The sequence below is a fragment of the Furipterus horrens genome, unplaced genomic scaffold, assembly GCF_987537825.1.
Source record: "Furipterus horrens unplaced genomic scaffold, mFurHor1.1.pri manual_scaffold_12, whole genome shotgun sequence".
Classification (NCBI taxonomy): domain Eukaryota; kingdom Metazoa; phylum Chordata; class Mammalia; order Chiroptera; family Furipteridae; genus Furipterus; species Furipterus horrens.
This window is the reverse complement of record NW_028327182.1, coordinates 44,099,030-44,120,586: the sequence shown is the minus strand read 5'-3', so window position 1 is coordinate 44,120,586 and position 21,557 is coordinate 44,099,030. Positions and strand designations below refer to the sequence as shown.

Sequence of the window (21,557 nt, the reverse complement as noted above, 5' to 3'; positions counted from 1 at the left end):
CTGAAAGAGTTAAACTACAGTATTTCCCCAGGTCACAATGTGAAATGCTGGAGGTGAAACTGGAAGCCAGAGGTTTTAAGTGTAGAGCTCTGCTCTTAACCACTATGCCATATTATATTAAGTAGCTGAATTAACGACATTTCTCAGATCTTATCATTTAACATGAATTAAAGCTATGCCTCTTTTATTGTTTAATTATAATGGTTATATTCAAAATTACTCAAGGATTTTTTGTATAAGAGAAAAAAGCTAGTATTATAGATAGTTCAAAAGTAGTACACAATGACGTGATCACTGAGGTATGAAATTAAATAAATCTAAAGAAGTTTATGAGCTGCCTTGACTGGTGCGGCTCAGTTGGTTGAGCGTCATCCCGTAAAGTGAAAGGTTGATGGTTTGATTCAGTGCACATGCCTGGGGTGCGGGTTCGGTCCTGGTCAGAGAGCATATAAGAGGCAACCAATAGATGTTTATCTTTCACCTCAATGTTTCTTTCCCTCTTTCTCCCTCCCTTCCCCTCTCTCTAAAAATAAATAGATAAAACCTTTAAAGAAGTTATCAATTTTCTCTTGGTAATTATTAATGTATTTTCTTTAAGTGGTCATTTCTCTTAAATTAAAAAATAATCCACAAATCCTATAACAAAAACAACACAGGTTTTATTTTTACAAAACTGTAAGTAAAAGAATGGTATCACTTTAAATTAAACATACACAAAATAAAATAAAACAGCATTTGAAACAATGCAATGCTATTAACTATCAGAAATTGTGCCAAAGAGTATAGACTGGCCTCACAGAAAGTGTTTTTCTCCATTGTTGATCAGAACAGAAAAATAATACTTTAAACTAGAATAATATACAAAGTCTAGAGAATTATTTTTAGTCAGTAGTCACTAGTTCCTTGGGAGAGAAATGCTTCCTTTCAAATTATTTTATGTTATCTCTTCCTGAGGCAAAATATTAAGTCTTATGTGTGCAAAGCTCCACTTTAAGCCACCATAAAACTTAAAACACTCTGTTCCCACTGAGTTGCCCCCATCTACTGCTTCCATCCAAGGGAAATGTTTTCTTGTGGTGATTTTTCTCTGTTCACTTCTCAGAAATAGTGATGGCATGTTTTCATTATGGTCAGTGTTGAGGGACAGCAAAAGCGATGCTACAGTACCTTCACAGGACAGGCCATGGGAGGTGACGCCGGAAAGACTCTCTCGGCACACATTACAGAAAGTGGGTCGGGCATGGGAGCAGGCGTACCAGTTGTGCATCCCTGAGAAATGTTCCACATTAAACTGGGCCACCTAGAAATGAGATGTTAGCACAGATCTGCCAAACAAGAGAACAAGACTACAGACACTGAACATCTGAAATGTACAGAGTTGTGATAAAAATTTCAAATCCATATTTTAATAACTGCAACACTTTTTTTTAAGTGAAACTAATGCAGTATCAGGTTTAACCAAGTTACTGAATGAATCTACACAAAACTGTTTTTGCAGAATATAGCATCAGCTCTTCAGTTAATATTCTCTAAAGACAAGAGATGACAGAAGAGATGCTACTCTACCTCGTAGGGTTCTCTGGTCTGTACAGACTTCAGAGAGCTGATCCAATCCTCCATCTCCTTTCTGTTCTCAGCGCATAGCATCAGCCTTCTGAATGGAGTGATTATCTGAAAGGGATAATTCAATCTAATGATTAAGAACCAACAGGAGAGATTATTGCAAAACATAACACCTTGCAATGTATTTCCATTTCTAATCTCTTAGTCCTTATTCCCTTGATGAATAAAGAGTCTCTGAAGTATATGAGTTTAGTGCTAGGAGTATGATGTAGTCTAGGAAATTCTAAGGAACCTTTTCTTGACTTTGACCTCATTGATATGTACTTATCAGGCTTTTTAGCCCTTTACCAAAGGCTCTGAATGCAAATAAGCAATGCATTCTTATATCATAAAATATATCTTAAAAATCTATTTTAAATATACTTCAAAATAATTCATGGTAAGCTTAGAATTAATGCATAGCTATCAATGTGCAACTATTTTAAAAGCTGAAAATCAAAGGAATGTCCCATAATGTGGTTTTATAATTTGCTTACATAATATCAAGAACATTCTATTAAATTGCCTATATTAATTTGACTTATATGAAGGTTTTTTTCCCATTGTGTAGAACTCTGCTTTACTACTTTTTAGTGAGAGCAGGGAAGAATTAGCATAAAAGTTGTTTAGTTGGCTTTAAGAAAAAGAAATTGACTTTCATCTGTTTTCATATTATTAAAAAAGGCAAATTAATTAAAAATCTTAATGCAAGTGAAATGGAAACACATGCTGTTATAGCACCAAAAGTGATTCAAAGTAGCCCTGGCTGCTGTGGCTCAGTGGATTGAGCATCAGCCTGTGAGCCAAGTGTCACTAGTTCGATTCCCAGTCAGGGCACATGACTAGGTTGCACGTGAGGTCCCCAGTTGAGGGAGTGTGAGAGGCAACCACACAGTGATGTTTCTCTCCCTCTCTTGCTCCTTTCTCCTCTCTCTAAAAATAAAATAAACAAACAAATAAATAATTTTTTTAAAAAAGTGATTCAAAGTAGAATTCTGAAATGACTTGAAAGAGCCTCATTTATGTGTAGAAATAATATTCCAGTTGTAATCTTGAAGTTGCTAAGCCTACGTATTTACTGCAATAAGGGACCATTTATTTACTTATGGAAGAGGAGCAAATGTAACATTCCTACCCAGAAACTATTTCCACTAATAAATTACATATTTATTTATATAGCAAATCAATTTTCTCATATTAAAAGCCATTTGATCAAGTGATAATATACATATTGCATTACAGAGCAAATTTCCCAAGTCATGAAAAAGCAATAATCATCTTATTTTTAAAAAGGAACCCTTCCCAAAAAGAGTAAACTAGCAAGCCTTAGTCATTATTGTTCATCCTAGAAAATAAGTCCATTACTCAAAACTATAGAAATCAGCCCAATGTTAGCTACTCACCGGTTACTGCCTCCTCTTATTTGTCATTAGCTTAGGCTACACAATCCTTCCCTAAACCATGAGGCCTTGAATACATCTGACAGGCACTCCCACTTACACACAGCTGGCCTGAGTCACATGGAAGAAGAGCACCAATCATAGCTTTGGGTTTTGGGTAGCTGCATATGAAATTGAACAGAACCTCCCCTTTGCATTTTCTTCTGTTTTCCAGTACCCTCTTTGGATAAAGCTTATTAGCGGTTGGTCAGTTCTCTTTTTGAATAAATAGTTAATGCAAAGAGCAATGCCTTGATCATTACTTAGGAGCCAAATAGATGCTTTATTGCTTCAAATGTTTTTCTGAGACAGCTCACCAAAAAAAAAAAAAAAAAAAACAGAGCAATACCATTAGATCATAATACACTCCTGGCTGACAACTGGCACGGCCTGCTCAAAATCTCAAAGTTTCACTGGACTGAATACATCTGATATTTACCTGAATAAATACCACCTCTGGTTTTTTATTTATTTAGCTACCCTATGTAATGTAACTATAAGGAGTCCCTTTCCATTGTTATGTTATAGTGAGATAAGCTTACTCAGATAAATAAACCAGACTTGGTATTTTATTCTTTGATTTTGTTTTTGTTTAATTCTAAGAAAAGCAGGATGTCCGAGGTTTTAACTATCTTTGATCTCTTTATATTCTTTTCAAGTCATTGTGAATTCAATACAAAGGTAGAAAGAGGGATAAATAGCTTCTCATTTTTCTAGTCACTTTTGGAACAACATAATGCCTCAATTCTAAAGGATTTCAGCAATTTAAATCATGCATGTATCTTATACACTGATATAAAATACCAGCAATTTCTCTTTTTAAATAAAAATTTGTTTAAAGTGGATGATCATAAGCAAGTAATGATTATAATACATTTAAAAATAATAATAATTAAGTTTTTAAGAGCCAAAATATATTAGAAATAATTTTAAGAAATCTGATTATAAAGTTACATTAAAAAACGTAGGTATGAAAAAGAAAATCTTTCATAAATTATTCAATGCAGAGGGGTCTGGCTTTGCAGTGGGGCCTGGCTTTCGCGGCTGCACCACCACAAACACCTCAGCAAGCAGCCCAGAGCTGTCTGGGCCTAATTGAAGATAGGCTGCCCATGAATCCCGGAACATTTCCCGGATGGGCCCTCTCCCCTAAATGTCATCCTTCATGAGCCTTCAATGCTCTGAGCTCCCTCCCTGCCTTTTATTTACATTCTTCCCCATCCCCAATCTTGGTAGGAAAGGGAATGATAGTTGTTACGTTAACTGGTAAGATGCTGGTTGTATCCCAACTGGACCCCATTACACTACAGGGCTTTCTCATCCAAATCTTTATTAGAACAATCTTTGGGGAGCAGCAAACCCTGAAATATTTTTTTCTTTATTCTTACTCTGAAAGTACATCTGACTCAGCTTTTTTATTCTGACAAATGAGAAGGACGGAGAGATGGAAGGATAGAGGAGTTGAGGGGGATATTCCCAGCGAAGACTGTCTGAGTCTGTTGGGGAAAAAGGCCAGGATGTTTTTGGAACTAAAGGGCTTTTTACAGTTCTTCAAGAATCTGCAGCTTACTTCTCCTAAAGTATGCCTTAGTCCATGTCCTCATCTCAACCCCACTCTTATTCTCTTCCCACTTATGACACCATTCCCAAATAATTTTTTTCAGGCACATCTGAATTTACCTCATTAATTAGTTTTTCAAGCTCTAACCACCACTCCCACCTCAGATCCCAGAACATATCTGTCTTTCTGTTTATGCACCTCAGCATTTACTGAGCGTGTACTGCAAGCCAGAGCCTGGGAGGGGTTTGAACCATATGGGCTTTTCCTTGATAATCTAGAGGGAAGACAAAGAAGCAAACCAAGGATTACTTGTCTCAAAAAGTGCTCTGCAAGTTGAAGTACAACAGAGAGACGTCTAATCAGTTTGTCTCCTGAATACTACCTCAAATAACACACAAACTCCATTAACAAGAATATTACTCCACTTTGAGACTTACTGGCCCATAAGGGTTAAGTAACAATACTACTGTATGTGCAGAATTTATCAGTCTGGTAAAGTATGTGACTGTATGAGAGATATAGGCAATATGGCATTAAATATATATAATTTTATAGAAGACTAGCATTACTGTTAAGACTTTAAATGCAGAAGCTTTTTAATTTGATGTAGTCCCATTTGTTTATATTTTCCTTTATTTCCTTTGCCCAATGATATATATTAGCACAAGTATTTGCTACCTAAGATGTCTGAGATTTTATTGCCTGTGTTTTCTTCTAGGATTTTTATGATATCAGAACTTATATTTAAGTACTTTATGCATTTTGAGCTTATTCTGGTGTATGGTATAAGATGGCGGTCTAGATTCTTTTTTTTTGCATGTACCGGTCCAGTTCTCCTAGTACCATGTATTGAAGAGACTGTCTTTACTCCACTGAATGCTCTTGCTTCCTTTGTCAAATACTAATTGACAATAAAGACATGGGTTTATTTCTGGGCTCTTTATTCTGTTCCATTGATCTATGTTTCTATTCTTATTGCGATCCCTCCCATTTTGTTCTTCTTTATCAAGATTGCTGAGGCTATTCGGGGCTGTTTTGGGTTCCATATATATTTCTGGAATATTTATTCTAGATGTGTCAAATATGCCATTGGTATCTTAATAGGAGTTGCACTGAATCTAAGGGTAGCATTAAAGAAACCATCAATCACAATGAAAAGGGAACCGACTGTATGAAAGAACATATTTGCCAATGGTATATCAGACAAGGATTTCATCTCCAAAATATATAAAGAACTTATACAACTCAATACCAGGAAGACAAATAATCCAGTTAAAAAATTGGCAAAGGACCTGAATAGTCACTTCTCCAAGGAGGACATACAGAGGGCCCACAGACATGAAAAAATGCTCAACATCACTAGCCAACAGAGAGATACAAATTAAAACCACAATGAGATACCATCTCACACTGGTCAGAATGGCCAACATTAATAAGTCAAAAAATAAGTGCTGGCAAGGATGTGAAGAAAAGGGAACCCTTGTACACTGTTGCTGGGAATGCCGACTGGTGCAGCCACTGTGGAAAACGGTATGGAATTTCCTTAAAAAACTAAAAATGGAACTGCCTTTTGATGCAGCAATCCCATTGCTAGTAATATACCCAAAGAATCCTGAAACACCAGTTCAAAAGAAATTATGCACCCCCATGTTCACAGCAGCACTATTTACAATAGCCAAGATTTGGAAACAGCCTGAGTGCCCATCAATAGATGAGTGGATGAAAAAAAAATCTGTGGTACATCTACACAGTGAAATATTACAAAGCAGAAAGAAAGAAGAAATTACTGCCTTTTGCAACAGCACAGATGGAACTGCAGAGTGTTCTGCTAAGTGAAATAAGCCAGTTGTTGAAAGAAAAATATCATATGTTCTTATTTATAAGAGGACCCTAATGAACAAAATAAACTAATCAGCAAAATAGAACCAGAGGCATCAAATCGTGGAACAGACTGACAACTGTAAGAAGGGACTGGGGAGGTGGTGACTGATTGAAGGAAGGTGAAGGGATAAGTCAAAGAACATATATGTAGGACCCATGGACATGGACAAAGGTGAGGGGCCTGATTAAGGAGGTGAGGGTGGATTAGGTGGAGAGGGCTGAAGGGGGAAAAAGTGGGACAACTGTAAAAGTATAAACCATAAAATATTTTTTAAAAAGATTTTAAATAACACAAACATGCCCAGGAGAAAAAGATACATAGCCAAATACTATGCTGGTTGCTCAGTGAAGGAATTACAGATAATTTTAATTGTCAATTTTTATTGGTTTGTCTATAATTTCTAAAGTAAATATGTAGTACTTTGATAATAAAAGCGTATATTTTTTTACTAACAGAATATAAATTTAGAATTTAAAGTTTTGCATTGTTACAGGGAAGGGTCTATCCAAGGAACAGGTATAAATAACCCATGGACATGGACAACAGGGTGGGGACTGGCTGTGGGAGCGGGGGGTAGGCGGGGCAGTGAAGAGCAATGGGACAGCTGAAATAGAACAATTAAAAAATGAATAATTTTTTAAAAAAATTTGCATTGTTCCAAAGCAGGAGTTCTCAAAACTCCACTGCACATCTGGGAGATTTTTAAAAATCTTAATGTCCAGACCACCCGCTATACAAATTAACTCAGAACATATAAGGGTAGGACATAGCTACCAGTTGTTTTTTTTTTTAACTCCCAAGTGACTCTAAATGTAGCCAAGTTTGATGACCAGTGCTATAGAGATATTTTTATTGTTCCCCATAACATTGTTAGAATCTGAGAAATAAGGGAATTTGTTGCATAAGTGAATTACAGGGAATTGCTAATCTGCAAATCCCCAACTGGAAACCACTAATGTAACAGCAGTGACTCAGAGCCTAGACTTAATGCCAATGGCACCCTCTTATCTGTGTGGCTGTGGACCTGTTTCCTGGGCTCTCTGAAGTTCAGCCCCACCTCTGCTAAGTGAAAATACAGCAGTAAGTAATTCGCCACTCTCAGAGTGGTGTAAATTAGTGAGACAACCCAAGTAAAGAATTCAGTGGTGTCTGTTATAAGCCAAAGCTCACTAAATGTCAGCATCACAATTCTTTTTTAGCACTAAAATTAAGTATATATGTTTACAAATTTCTTCAGTAATGAACATATTTTTGTGTGTAAATGTAGTCCACAGACAAAAATAATATAGCTTAAGTCAGAAACGGAGGCATTTTGCCAACAAAACAATGACTGAATAGCAAAAAAAACAAACAGGAATAATGATAATGACCTCCTTCTTAAAAGATATTAGGAAAATAACAACAAATTAGGAAAAATGTCCCCCCCTTAATTGCATGTAACTAATCTTACCCAAAGCAGGAATATAAGCTGGTAAAAGGCTTACCAAAGTTAAGAGCATCAGATCCCCATAGGTGTCATGCTTAAGCTACACAAGATAATGGTTGCTCATTTTATTTTTTAATGATTATGCTATTATAATTGTCCCAATTTTCTCCCTTTGCCCCCCTCCGCCTGGTACCTCCCTTCCCTTCAGCAATTCCCCCGCCTTGGTTCATGTCCATGGGTCATGCACATAAGTTCTTTGGCTTCTCCATTTCCTATATTATTCTTAACAATCTCCTCTATACTTTGTTCTTACCAACTATGCTTCTTAATCCCTGCATCATTTCCCCATTCTGCCCCTTTGCCCTCCCAGCTGATAACCCTCCAAATGATCTCCATACCTATGATTCTGTTTCTGTCCTCGTTGTTTCCTTAGTTTCTTTTTTTTAGATTCAGTTGTTGATAGTTGTGAGTTTGTTGCCATTTTAATGTTCACAGTTTTGATCTTCTTTTTCTAAGTCCCTTTAACATTTCATGTCATAATGGCTTTGTGATGATGAACTCCTTTAGCTTTACCTTGTCTGGCAAGCACTTGTCTACCCTTCCATTCTAAACGATGGCTTTGCTGGGCATCACTTTAAATACTTCTTGCCAGTCCCTTCCTGCCTATAAAGTTTCTTTTGAGAAATCAGCTGATAGTCATATGGAAACTCCTTTGTAGGTAATGCTCTTCTTTTCTCTTGCTGCTTTTAGGAGTTTCTCTTTTATCTTTAACCTTTAGTAATTTAATTATGATGTGTCTTGTGTGGTTTTGAACTCTGCATCTGATAGGTTGTCTATCTCCGTTTTGCTTAGTTCTTTTTCTGGGGTTTTGTTTTGTTCTTTCATTTGGGCCATGTTTCTTTGTCTCCTCAATTTAGCAGCCTCCTTGTGTTTGTTTCTGTATGTTAGATAGAGCTGCTTTTACTCCCTGTCTTAGTAGCATGGCCTATGTAGAAAAGGTACCTGTAAATTGTGTGGGGTGGAGGCTTAGGTAATTGCCAGGGCAGGGCAAGCCACTTGACTACTTTGTGGCTGTGTGGTGAGGGCTTAGAAAGGGGATAATGCCACTGCCTGGCTTCTAGCTGTTCACCAGGCACTCATCCCATTTCCAATCACTTCAGTCCTTCCTGTGTGCAACTGGTGCCCTTCCAGCTGCTGCCCCAGTGGCTGAATCTGAAAGTGGGTGGGTGGTTTGTGTACATTCTAAGACCATGCTGGCCATTTAACCAGCAATAATACAGTAGTTTCTTCCATCCCCCTAAACCCCACTGGTTTTTACAGCTAGAGGTAATGGGGGTCTATCTCCCCAGTGCTGGAACCCTGGGCTGTGTGGTCTGGCCTGGGGCTGGGATTGCTCACACCACTCCCAAGGCATCCGTCCTGTCTATTCCACTGCCACTGCTTTTCCATGCCACATTGCCTCTCCTCGCTAACTCTGGGACTCCGCCCCTCCTACCCGTCTGGATGAAATGTGTCTTCTTTAAATCCTTGGTTGTCAGACTTTCATATACCTTGATTTTCTGATAGTTCTCGGTATTATTAGTTTTGAGATCTGGTTGAAATTCTTTCTATGGTTACGTAAGGAGACAAAGCATGTCTACCTATGCCTCCATCTTGACTGATCTCATTGCTCATTTTAACTCAGACTTTTTATTCTGCAATGAAGGAAAGAAACTCTGCAACCTACTCTGGCAATTTTAAATGTCCAACAACTTTTTTTGTAGGCTATTCCTATGTCAATTCTAAAGTTCTTTACAATCAACTGATCACATTGGCCCTATAGCAGTAATTATTGTTTTATTTTCAGTAGTTAATCCTGACCTGCCATAAGTGAAATAGAAATTATATGCAGTGAGCAGCCTTTCTTGGAAAGCAGGACATAGTTTAGCTGTGCTATAACAATTTTTATTGTCTTTATTTATTGTAACTTAAGGGCTATAACTTGACATTCATTAAAAAATGAATCAGGTATAATTATATGTCTCTTTAATACTAGGTTTGCTATAACCGTAATTGCCCTCTGCTTAGTTTTAATATACCTCTTCCATCCTTCCTCATAAAACAGATACCCAACTCTTAAATTATGTATGTTCCTTTTTTCCATTCTTCCTTTATGGAATGAAATAAATCACTTTGACATCATTAAAGTACCAAACTACAATACAGTCAAACATCTTAAGTGACTATTTTGAGGGCAGAGATACTTACACCTATATTTCAAAGAGGAAACTGGGGACCTCTACACCTCCAAGAGTACAGGTCCTCAACTACATGCTGCACATGAATCAAGCCAAGAGTTTTGTCCAAAACATCCAACCATACTCCATACCAGACTTAGTGAATCAAAATCTCATTTGGGGAGAAGGCATGGATTATTTCAGATGTAATCTATAGTTTGGCAAAGCTACACAGGTGACTCTGATGCACACTCCTGTTTATCAACTATGATGTGTAGTAGAAGCATCCAACTTTCCCATCAGTCAAGGCAGGAACTTGTCTAAATAATGTAAAGAAAGTACTGTAATCATTATGACTCCCTGTCTCCCTTTTCAGCACCTTTCTGCTCTCACATTTCCAGTGTTCTCACCCACCTACAATAGTATTCCTTTGTGTGGGACTGATCTGAACTAGCCTACCACCTATAGCACCTCGCATGGTATAATAACGGAGGTCCCAAAATGATGATCTCTGATTTTTTTGTTTGGCCATTGTGTTTGAACCCTGAAGTGCTGTGTTATAAAACAACAACAACAAAATTGAGGTCCATCATATTAGGTACTTTGCTCACTCACAAGACGAGCAGTTTAAATTTATTTTCTTCAGCTCGCCACTTCATATATATGTATTACGCAGTGGGCCCTGGAGGTATATGAGATTGCAAGTCCTATACAGACTCTCTGACTTCTTTACCTTCCTGGGTTGATACTCCCCTATTTTACCATCCAGTTGCCTCAAGTTCCGTGTGTTTTCTAAGATGACAATTCCTGATCTAAAAAGTCATTTTTTTCCTGCACTGTTAACAGACAATAAAGGCTTAGTGCATATTTTTTTCCCAGGAGTGCTTGAATTTTATCAGAAGACTAAGAAAACAGAAAGCCACAACAAATGTATTTCTAACACCAAAATCAAAGAAAGTGATACAGGTATTTCCAACAAAGTATAATTTAAATCAGCAACACCATAAACATTCATTTTTATAGCTGTTAACACTGTGGAATATATATTAAGTGCTCATGCAGAAAAACTAGCTCAATGAAAGCCTGAAACACAAATTTCACAATATTTAAAATGACGTGGAAAAAAAAAAAAAAAGATGTAACGGACTAATGGTAAGACTGAAATTGACAGGTAATTCACACACATGCGAGAACCTCAATATTAATCTATAGGTTAAATTTAAAGAGAAATTCTAGAGACCTAAAGTATCCACAAAGGATGGTCTGAATTTAAAACTTATTAACTAGACTTCTGGCCAAAATGGAGGTGTAGACAGACCTGTTGCATCTCCCTCCACAACTAAGAAGGAATACAACTACCTGAAAACTAGAAACAACAAGAAGTTCCAGAAAATTAAGCTGCATGGAAGTCCAGCAAACAAAGATATAACAAAGAAATACTCATCCAGACAGCCCCTGGTTTGGGGAGTGAATCCTGCCCACGACTGCCCCTCAGGCTGGGACTCCAGAACAAGTGAACAAGCCTTTTTACCAGGAAAACTGGGAAATCTGTGAGCCAGAGGAGCCTCATATCAGGACAGATAGGAGCAGGGGAGCAGCTGCAATGGCTTCAGGAATCCTGGTGGACATCGAGGAGGTGACCTGCCCCATCTGCTTGGAACTCCTGACAGAACTCCTGACCCTGGACTGTGGGCACAGCTTCTGCAAAGCCTGAATCACTGCAAACAACAAGGAGTCCATGGGCAGCCAAGAAGGAGACAGCAGCTGCCCTGTGTGCCGAATCAGTTACCAGTCTAGGAACCTGAGGCCTAATCTACAGGTGGCCAACATAGTGGAGATGCTTCAAAAGGTCAAGTTGAGCCCAGAGGAAGAGCAACAGAGAGATCTCTGTGTGCTCCATGGAGAAAAACTCCTGCTCTTCTGTAAGGATGATGGGAGATTCATTTGCTTGCTTTGCGAGAGGTCTCAAGGACACGGAGGTCACCACACATTCCTCATGGAGGAGGCAGCCTGGGAATACCAGGAACAGCTGCAGGCAGTTCTGCACAGCCTGAGGGGAAAGGAGCTGCAAGCTGGGGACTGGGAAGCTGACATAAAAAATGAGAGGACTTCTTGGAAGATTCAACTACAAAATGACAAGCAAAGTATCCAATATTGTTTTAATAAAATGAGAATGTTCCTGGACACTGAGGAGGAGAAGGAGCTGCAAAAGCTGGAGAAGAAGAAGGATATTCTCCATAACCTGGAACAGTCTGAGACTGAGCTGGTCCAGCAGAACCAGTTGTTGAGAGATCTCATCTCGGATCTGGAGCATCGGTTGCAGGGATCAACGATGAAGATGCTGCAGGATGTGAATGGCATCATGGAAAGGGATAAGACCTTCACTCTGAAGAAGCCTAAAACCGTCTCCAAAGAACGAAGGAGAGAGTTCCAAGTTCCTGACCTGAGTGGGTTGCTGCAAGCGATTAATGAGCTGACAGATGTGCGCCGCTATTGGGTTCACGTTACCCTGTACCCTGCCAGCGACAAAGAAAATATTGTGATTTCTGCAGATCAGAGACAAGTGAGATACGAGTACCATTCCGCTACAAATCAGAAGAAACCTGTTGTACTTGGCGCACCGCCTGTCACATCAGGGAAACATTACTGGGAGGTGGATGTGTCACAGAAACAGGCCTGGTGGGTAGGGGTATATGGTGAAGGTGCCTTTTGGGTTATAGGTTAGTGAATAAGGTTGAATATAATGCTTTTGCAAAATCTTCCTCCTCTAGTCCTTTGAATGTAACCCTCTGCCTGACTGTCCCTCCCCAACGTGTTGGGGTTTTCCTAGACTATGATGCTGGCTCTGTCTCATTTTTTAACATCACCAACCATGGGTTTCTCATCCATAAATTCTCTTCATGTTCCTTTCCTCAGAAAATTGATCCATATTTCAGTCCCAGGAATTGTACTCTCCCCATGACACTATGTTCTCCAAGCTCTTAAATCTCTTACGCCCTCAACCACTTCTACGTAGCACCTCTGGGCTTGGGTGCGCCTAAGGCACTGAGTTTACCTGCACCATTCTCACTAACTTCTTATTGCTGCCTCCCTTTTTTTCATTTCAACATCCTTCATTCAATAATAGAGTTAATACTTTGCCTTGTGGTGAGCATTTTTTCCCCAATGTCCTGTTTGCATTAGTAAAGAATCAATTCACTATTTTCTGTCATCCCAAATAAAATGACTAATGCCTCATAAGAAAGAGCTGTATGGAGGTGACATCTACGCCAAATTTTTACAATCTCATTTCCTCTGCCACTGAGAAGAATAAGAAAAGCTGTTCAACAACTTCTGTATCTTATTCAAGAGCTTGTACAGCAGTTATTCACTGCAGAATGAGTCCTCAGTGATGTGTCAGTTCAACCATGATGCTCCTTATTCATCAAGGAGTGAGGGAGACAGTATCACAAATAATAGGTGCTAAGTGGACGTTTGTGTTCAACATCTGATTTCAAGTGCAGTCTCTCCAATTGCATGCAGTGTAACTTTGAATAAAATATTTGAATGCTTAAAAAAAAATAAAGAGAAATTCTGCTATTCAGACAGTGCACTATGTAAATAGGATCTTAGATCATTTTTGCTTGATAGTATTCCCTTTTGGAATGATCTAAGACTAACAAGCAAAATAAAGACAAACTTATAGAGAGCAGGAAGACAGTTGGTGGGGTGAGGGTTAAAAGGCCGGAGGGGTGGAGCAAAAAAGAAATAAAGAGAAAGAACTCATAAACAAGGACAGCCATGCGGTGACTGCTGGGGGAGGAGAGGGTGGATAGAGGTGAAAGAGGGGACAGTGGGGATAAATGGTGATGGAAAAAAAGAATAAAATAAAGAAAAAAATGTGTATGTAACAAAGAATAAAATAAATATAAATTAAAATCTCAGATGTCTGTTTAGAACCATATTTAGATTCATACACAAACATACATATGACCCTTTACTGAGAGTCCAAAATGATCTTTGAAAATCATTCCACACTTTTCATTTTGGCTGGCTGATCACCATTCTAACTGATGAGTCATTCTGGATGAATAACAACTTACTGATCTTAGTGTACATTCTTGTAATGTATACTAGGAAATATTAAACATCCACATAGTCTCTCAAAATAAAGAAGCTGGCATCAGTCATGAACATGAGGAAGTCTGCCCCAGTGGTGCTTATTTTCCTATTTAAGAAGAAGTTATATGTATCATTTGCATATGATAGTTATTTCAAAAAAATCAATTACTTATATATTGAGATATATAATTGAGAATTGTGCAGCATAGATATGAAATATCATTCACTTGTGACAGGATTCTATTAAAAAGTGCTGAATACTGAAAATATTTCTAATGGAAACTTTTTGAAAATATATAACACAATTATTCTGAGAAATTATTTATAGAATGAAAATAAGACCTCCAGATGAGAGTGGAAGATCTTTGCCAAGAGTATGTCTGTCTTCTTATCTACAGGACACTTGACTACAAACTTATGGCAAAAAGGTTATATACCTTATTGATTGTTTGAAGTTAAATTTTGTTACAACATATTTAAGAGAAAAAAATAAATGTAGAAATTAAATGAGTTGTCCACAATTAGTTAATATACTTCTTACATGAGGAGTTAACAAAAAAGAATCAGCACTGCTATAACAAGTTAACAAAAAAAAAATTATTTCTTCACTCTAAGACTGACTTGAGTAACTAACTATGGTCAACTCAGTAAATGTTTTTTCCTTCAAAGCTTCTGCATACCCACACTGTGTTTAAGAATAAATATAGAAAAGTCAGAGTTAAAATTATAGAGCCATATTTGGGGGGCACACTGAAGAATGTGGGGTTAGGTAAGAGGATTGGAACTATCTGCTTTAAAATACGTAAGATAAAATAGGGAGGAGAGAGAATCGATGAAGCAAGTGTGGCAACATCTAGATAACGGTAGGAGCTGGGCAATGAGGAAGTAGGGGGGTTCAGCACAGTTATCCTGAGTTAGGATATATCTGAAATTTTTCATAATTAAGTAAAAATGTACTCAAGCATTTGTGAACCCCAAACAAAGTTCTTCACGGATCTAAAAGGTGAGGGGACCTGGTGTCTTAGTCTCATATCAACCCTATTCAACCCTTGACACCAACTCAGCTTCCAGACCCAGGTCTCTGACCTCTTCCTTCCATCCCCCGTATCAAATTCAAATTAGATGAACAATGTGGTTCCCCTGCTCAAGTGATCTACAATGTCCACAAAAGCTAATGAATTAAGACTTCTGACCACTGGTGAAGATGGGGTGGGATGGACTGACCTGAAGACAGCTATACAAATCTTACTTCCATATTTCTTAAGCCTGAATGACTGTGCTTAAGATTTGGTCAGCAGATCAAAAAACCTCTTTGGTGAAGGAATCATGACTTTAGAACAATGCCATTTTCCATGTTATTTTGATTTCCCTGTATAATCTAATGTTAGATTTTTTAATTGCCTTAGAATATCAAATATAAATATGAATTCTGATACCTGTTTCCATGACCAAAAAAACCTCACAGGTTTTAGTTATTAGTATCAATATTTTCATTACATACAGAGTATTTGCAAAGAATATCACATTCTAAAAAGCAAAATTTTTCTGTATTTAAATTAAAAAATCCAAAATACTTTAAAATCACAATTTTATTGATTTAATAAAATAATATTAAATAGTAATGCTAATAAGTTTGTTAATTGTTTATTAACACAAAATAAAGATACAAAAGATAGCAGAATCCAAATACTTCTCAATCAGCAGCTGTATTCAACATTATATAATTTATATAGTCTTAGAATCTTTTATAAATGTAAGAGAGAGCCTCTTTCTGGGACTATCCTGTCTTAAAGCTTTTCTTCAGAGCAATAGTCCTGATTGTTATTTCCCAGAAGCCCCTGATTCACCAGAGAGCCATGGGGAGAAAAACAGAGTGAAACCATGGAGGTACAAATAGTCCCTCTCTGGATGTTGTGCTCGCTCCTTTGCTCTGCTCTCCCTGGAAGCATGACAAAGGCCTCAGAAAATCAAGAAGAAAGGCTTTCAGTGTTACTTAAGGGCACGATATCATTTACATATATAAATTACATGCATATTAATAAACCACTGTTTCTTTGAAGTGAATAAAGTTTGGATCAAGTCAGTATTAAAAGCATTAAAGTCTCTTAATACAGCATTAAATGTCTCTTAGAATTAAAACAACCTAGTTATTAATGTTTAGTTAATCCTCATTGTAGTAGTTAACTATTGCTGTTATAACAAATTATTCTTTTCCAGTTGTGATGGTGAGAAGTTATAAATCAAGATGTCTGGAGGGCTGTGTTCCTTCTGGAGGTTTTGGGGGAAAGTCCATTCCTTGTCTTTGCAGCTTCTCGAGGCCACCTGTATTTCTGGCTCACGGCCCTGCCTCAAATCCCTCCAACTTTCTTCTTCCACAGTCACATCTCCTCTGACTCTAATTCTTCTTGCCTTCCTCTTATAAGGACCCCTGTGATTACACTGGGCCCACTGCAGATACTCCAGGATAATTTCATCTCAAGGTCCTTAACATAACCACAGCTACAAAGTCCCTTTTGCTATATAAAGTGACATGCACAGGTTACAGGGATTAGGACATGAACAACTTTTGATATTATAATAATGAGTTGGTAAATCAATGACACTTGTAATCTATTTTCTTATTATAGTCATGATTTCCATTAATGTACATAAATACAATCTCTCTTCAAAGAAACTAATACTTAAGTTCATTAAAAATAGGATAATTGGGGGGGGTCTAATGTTCATAAACAGAATGATTACATTCTGTACATTGTACAACTTCAAAGTGCTTTGCTGTCAATATGGTCACATAAGTGATCTCATTTAATTTTTCATATAATTGGCCTACATGATAGGTAACAAGAAGTTAACAGGTTTCAAATTACTAAATTTGTAAGTATGAGTCAGAGGCTACACATTAAATCTTCCCACTTCAAATCACAACCTCTTTTCTCTGTCATTCCAAACAAGTAGGGCCTATTTCCCAGCTGCCTTTATGTGTACTGTCGAATCTGCCTAAAGGACAACATCCATTGTGCTATAACTGGATATATGTAACTCTAAGAAATCACCTGCTATCAAAACAATAGTTAATAGAAAATAAAGGAATTAAGATAATGAAAGTTTCTATTAGCAATAACAAAATGATATTTCCTATAAAAATTTTCAAAATAATTAAGTTATAATTTCATTTAACTGTAGTAGCTGTATCTTATTACTAAAAATATACTTGGTTATTGAAAATTGGTAATAAATAAATAAATAACTGATCAGCATGCTAAGACCAGACACAAATCAACTAATATTTTTTTATTTTTAATTATGTTTTATTGATTATGGTATTATAGTTATCTCAGTTTTTCCCCCTTTGCCTCTTCCACCAGCTCCCCCCACTCCCTCAGGCAATTCCCACACCTTCCATTAGTCCATGGGTCATGCATATAAGTTCTTCGGCTACTCCATACTGTACTTTGCATCACTATGGCTATTCTGTGACTACTTATTTGTACTTCTTAATCCCCTCACCTCTTCCCCCATTCCCCGCATACACCCCTCCTGTCTGGCAACCAACAAAACGTTCTCCGTATCCATATTCTGTTCTCGTTTGCTTTGTTTTATAGATTCAATTTTCAATAGATGTGTATTTATTGCCATTTAGTTTTGATCTTCCTCTTTTTCTGAAATAAGTTTCTTTAATAGTTAATATAATAATGGTTTAGTGATACTGAACTCCTTTAGCTTTTTCTTGCCTGGGGAAGCTCTTTATCTGCCTTCAATTTTAAATTACAGCTTTGCAATCTTGGCTGTAGGTCCCTGCTTTTCATGACTTTGAATATTTCTTGCCAATCCCTTCTAGCTTGCAAAATTTCTTTTGAGAAATCAACTGAAAGTCTTATGGGAACGCCCCTGTAGGTAACTAACTGCTTTTCTCTTGCTGCTTTTAAGATTCTCTGTCTTTAACCTTTGGCATTTAAATTATGATATGTCTTGAAATAAGCCTCTGCATTCCTCTTGTTTGGGACTCTGTGTTTCCTGGACTTGTATGTCTATGTCCTTCACCAAATTAGGGAAGTTTTCTTTCATTATTTCTTTTCAAATAGATTTCCAATTGTTTGCTCCTTCTCTTCTCCTTCTGGCACCCCTATGATATGAATGTTGGAATGCTTGAAGTTGTCCCAGAGGCTGCTTATACTATACTCCCTTTCTTGGATTCTTTTTTATTGTTGTTCTGATTGCTTGCTTTTTGCTTCATTATGTTCCATATAACTGATTTGATTTTGAGCTTCATCCACTCTACTGTTGTTTCCTGGTAAATTGTTCTTTATTTCAATCAGTGTATCCTTCATTTCAGACTGAATCTTTTTTAATGCTGTTGAGGTCCTCACTAAGTTCCTTGAGCATCCTCATAACCATGTTTTGAACTCTACATCTGATAGGTCGCTTATCTCCCTTTTGTTTAGTGCTTTTTCCTGAGTTTTGATCTGTTCTTTCATTTGGGCCATGTTTCTTTGTCTCCTTGTTTTGACAATCTCCCTGTGTTTGTTTCTATGTATTAGGTAGAGCTGTTATGACTCCCTGTCTTGGTAGCACAGCCTAATGTAGTAGGTGTCCTGTAGGGTCTAGTGGCACAGCCGCCCCTTCCACCCAAACTGGGTACTGGAGGTGAACCCTTTGTGTGGGCTGAGTACAACGTCCTCTTGTAGTTGAGCCTTAATTGCTGTTGGCTGGACAATGGGAGAGAGTTACCCAGGCCAGTCAGCTAAAAGGACTGGCTGTGACCACTGACCACCAACTTCCGCCCTCCACAGAGAATCAGCTATGCAGGTGCAGGGTGGTGGTATTCCGACATGGTCTGTAGCTGTCCACTGGGTGCGCTGGCTCTGGGGGTTTCCTGGGTGGTGCAGGCCAAGGTCAGACCCTACCTGTGTTCTTCCTGTGGCCACCCTGCATAATATAAAGAAATCTGAGATGGCTGCTACTTGTGCTGGGCGTGGAGGTACCCAGACAAAGTTAAGCTCTAAGCCTAAGCTGTCTGCTGCTAGTGCCAGGCGTCGGGCCACTTAGCAAGAGGTACAGGGGCCAGGGAGAGCGGCGTCTGGTAGCTCAGTGATGGCAGCTGTTGCTTATTTGAGAGGATTTAGTAAGTCATGACATATGAGCCAAGATCAGCTATTCATATGGAAAAGCCACTGTTAACAGCTTGAGGTGGGTCAGTAAGTTTGGTGGGACAGACCCTCAGAAGATGTCCAGGGTGGGGCAAACAGTGTTAGCCATGTTGATGGAATGTCAGATATTGCACCCACGTACTGGCTCTGTGGCTCTGTGTGGAGAGCTTTCTGTCTAGAACAAAGCTGTTCCTCAACTCTTATGCCAGGTACTTCAGTTCCTCCCCATATGCTGCTGGTGCCTTTCAAGCTGCTACCCTGGTGCTGGAGCTCAGAGGGAGTGAGTCAGAATAAGTCTATGTGTAGGTTAAGAGGAACTGCTTGGGACTCCAGAAGTTTCTTTTACCAACTCAATCCCTACTGGTCTTTGCAGCTAGGAGTTATGGGTACTTATCTTCCTGGCACTGGAACCTGGGCTGGGGTGCCTGGTGTGGGGCTGGGACTCCTCGCTCCTGAGATATCCCTCCCGTATTTTTATCCATCACATGTCGGTATGGGACCAGCCTGTTTCTCCTCTCCACCTCTCCTACCAGTCTGGATGGATGTGGTTTCTTTAATTCCATAGTTGTCGGGCTCCCATTCAACTTAATTTCTGATTGTTCTGAGTGACAATTGTTCTGTATTTTACTTGTAATTTTGATGTGGTTGTGGAAGGAGATGAGCCATGTTTACCTATGCTGCCATCTTGACATGAAGTCCTCAATTAATATTTAGACTGACAATATAAAGTAAGCATATTTCACAACTTCCAAAGATAAATAAAAGAATTCAAAACTGAAAGACAGGCCATACAAATCAACTGCATAATCAATATAGTTTGCTTAATGTTTGCAAGCTGGCATCATCCTAAACAGCAGGCAGAAATGCTGCACCTACTCCTTTTTCTCCTCTTAAAAGTAACCAGGGCTACTGCACAGTTGTATCTCAATCCTATACATACTTGTACACTCTTTAAAGATAAGTGAGAAAGGGAATACAAAGGTGCTGGTAAAATTAATAATAGTAATAATAATAATGATTTAATTTACCAATTTAGGTAGGTCTCTGCAAACCAAGCACCTTATATAACGAAATATTTAGAAGATATATAATCACATATAACATTGTACTTAAAACATTACATTACACATGGGAAACAGAGCAGTTTTTTAGCATTAATTGTGATAACAAGGCTCACAGTGACTTCAATAATTATTTATGTAGGCTGTTACATACACTTCCACTGTAAATTAGCAGTGAGTATTAGTTAATGGACACATTAAAAATTTCACCATTCATTTAGTAGTTTCAGACTGTATCAGAGATGGGAACAATGCATTAGCCTCGTTCTCCTGGCAAAAGCTCTTTTCTTTTATAACAGTAAATTGCTTTGTACAGGGCATGTATATAATGGGACATTTCAAAATAAAATAATTATCTTGTTTGTACCAGTCACCACAAAACTAAAATATTTCTAAAATCTAATTTTTCCATTAAACCATTATCATACTTAAGGAACAGAAAAGATATTTAAATATGCTGAGACTTTGAAAGAGCCATGAAAATAATAATACAAGTATTTTAAGCCATTTTAATAGTTTTTAAAGTTTCTCTCTCAATTGCCTGCTGACATCAACAGGACATCTCACCACCATTTCAAATTTACAATGTCCAACTCACAGTATCTTTATTTCACTCCCCACAAGTCTTTTTTTTTTTTTTCTAATTTTCTACGCTTAATTAAAAGCATTCTTTATATACCAGTCCTCTCAATTTCAACAACTTGGTTAGTTTCCTCCTCTCCCTTTCCTTCCCTCTGGCCACAGCTCTCTGGTCTTCCCCACAAGATTTCTCATCCATGCTACCTTCCTTACTCTTACACACGGGCTGTTATGTATGCACCCTTGTCATAGTTTTTGGACACTGCAGCAGTGTCCAAGCTGGGCAAATCTTCCCCTGCTGTCAAATTCATCTGCTAGGAAGCTGCCAGAAAGAGGTCCTATGAAGCAATTAAGTATTTTCTGAATAGATAATACATATTTGTAATATAAAATCCAAAATGCATTTGGAATGAAAAGCATGTCTCCCTCCTAAGCCTGTCCCAAGCTACTGAGCTCCCTTCCTGAGACAAATTTTTGTCAGCTTCTGTGAATCTCTCCAGATATCTGTGTATCTCTCTGTATATACAACAAATACATGGTCTA

General features: G+C 38.0%; 1 protein-coding gene, 1 long non-coding RNA gene and 1 pseudogene across 2 annotated transcripts in view; 2 read left to right on the top strand and 1 right to left on the bottom strand.

Moving 5' to 3' along the window:
• The window catches only part of DGKH (diacylglycerol kinase eta), a 196,142-nt gene that overhangs the window by 79,448 nt on the left and 95,137 nt on the right, over positions 1–21,557 (bottom strand). Inside the window, exons 5-6 of the mRNA XM_090258064.1 lie at positions 1,567–1,671; positions 1,168–1,300 (exon numbers count right to left, since the gene is read on the bottom strand). Of these exons, the coding sequence (XP_090114190.1) occupies positions 1,168–1,300; positions 1,567–1,671 (238 nt within the window). The remainder of the gene's footprint in view (positions 1–1,167; positions 1,301–1,566; positions 1,672–21,557) is intronic.
• The window catches only part of LOC149996089 (uncharacterized), a 51,971-nt gene that overhangs the window by 21,360 nt on the left and 9,054 nt on the right, over positions 1–21,557 (top strand). The window lies entirely within an intron of this gene.
• Positions 11,583–13,420, top strand: LOC149996090 (tripartite motif-containing protein 5 pseudogene; annotated as a pseudogene).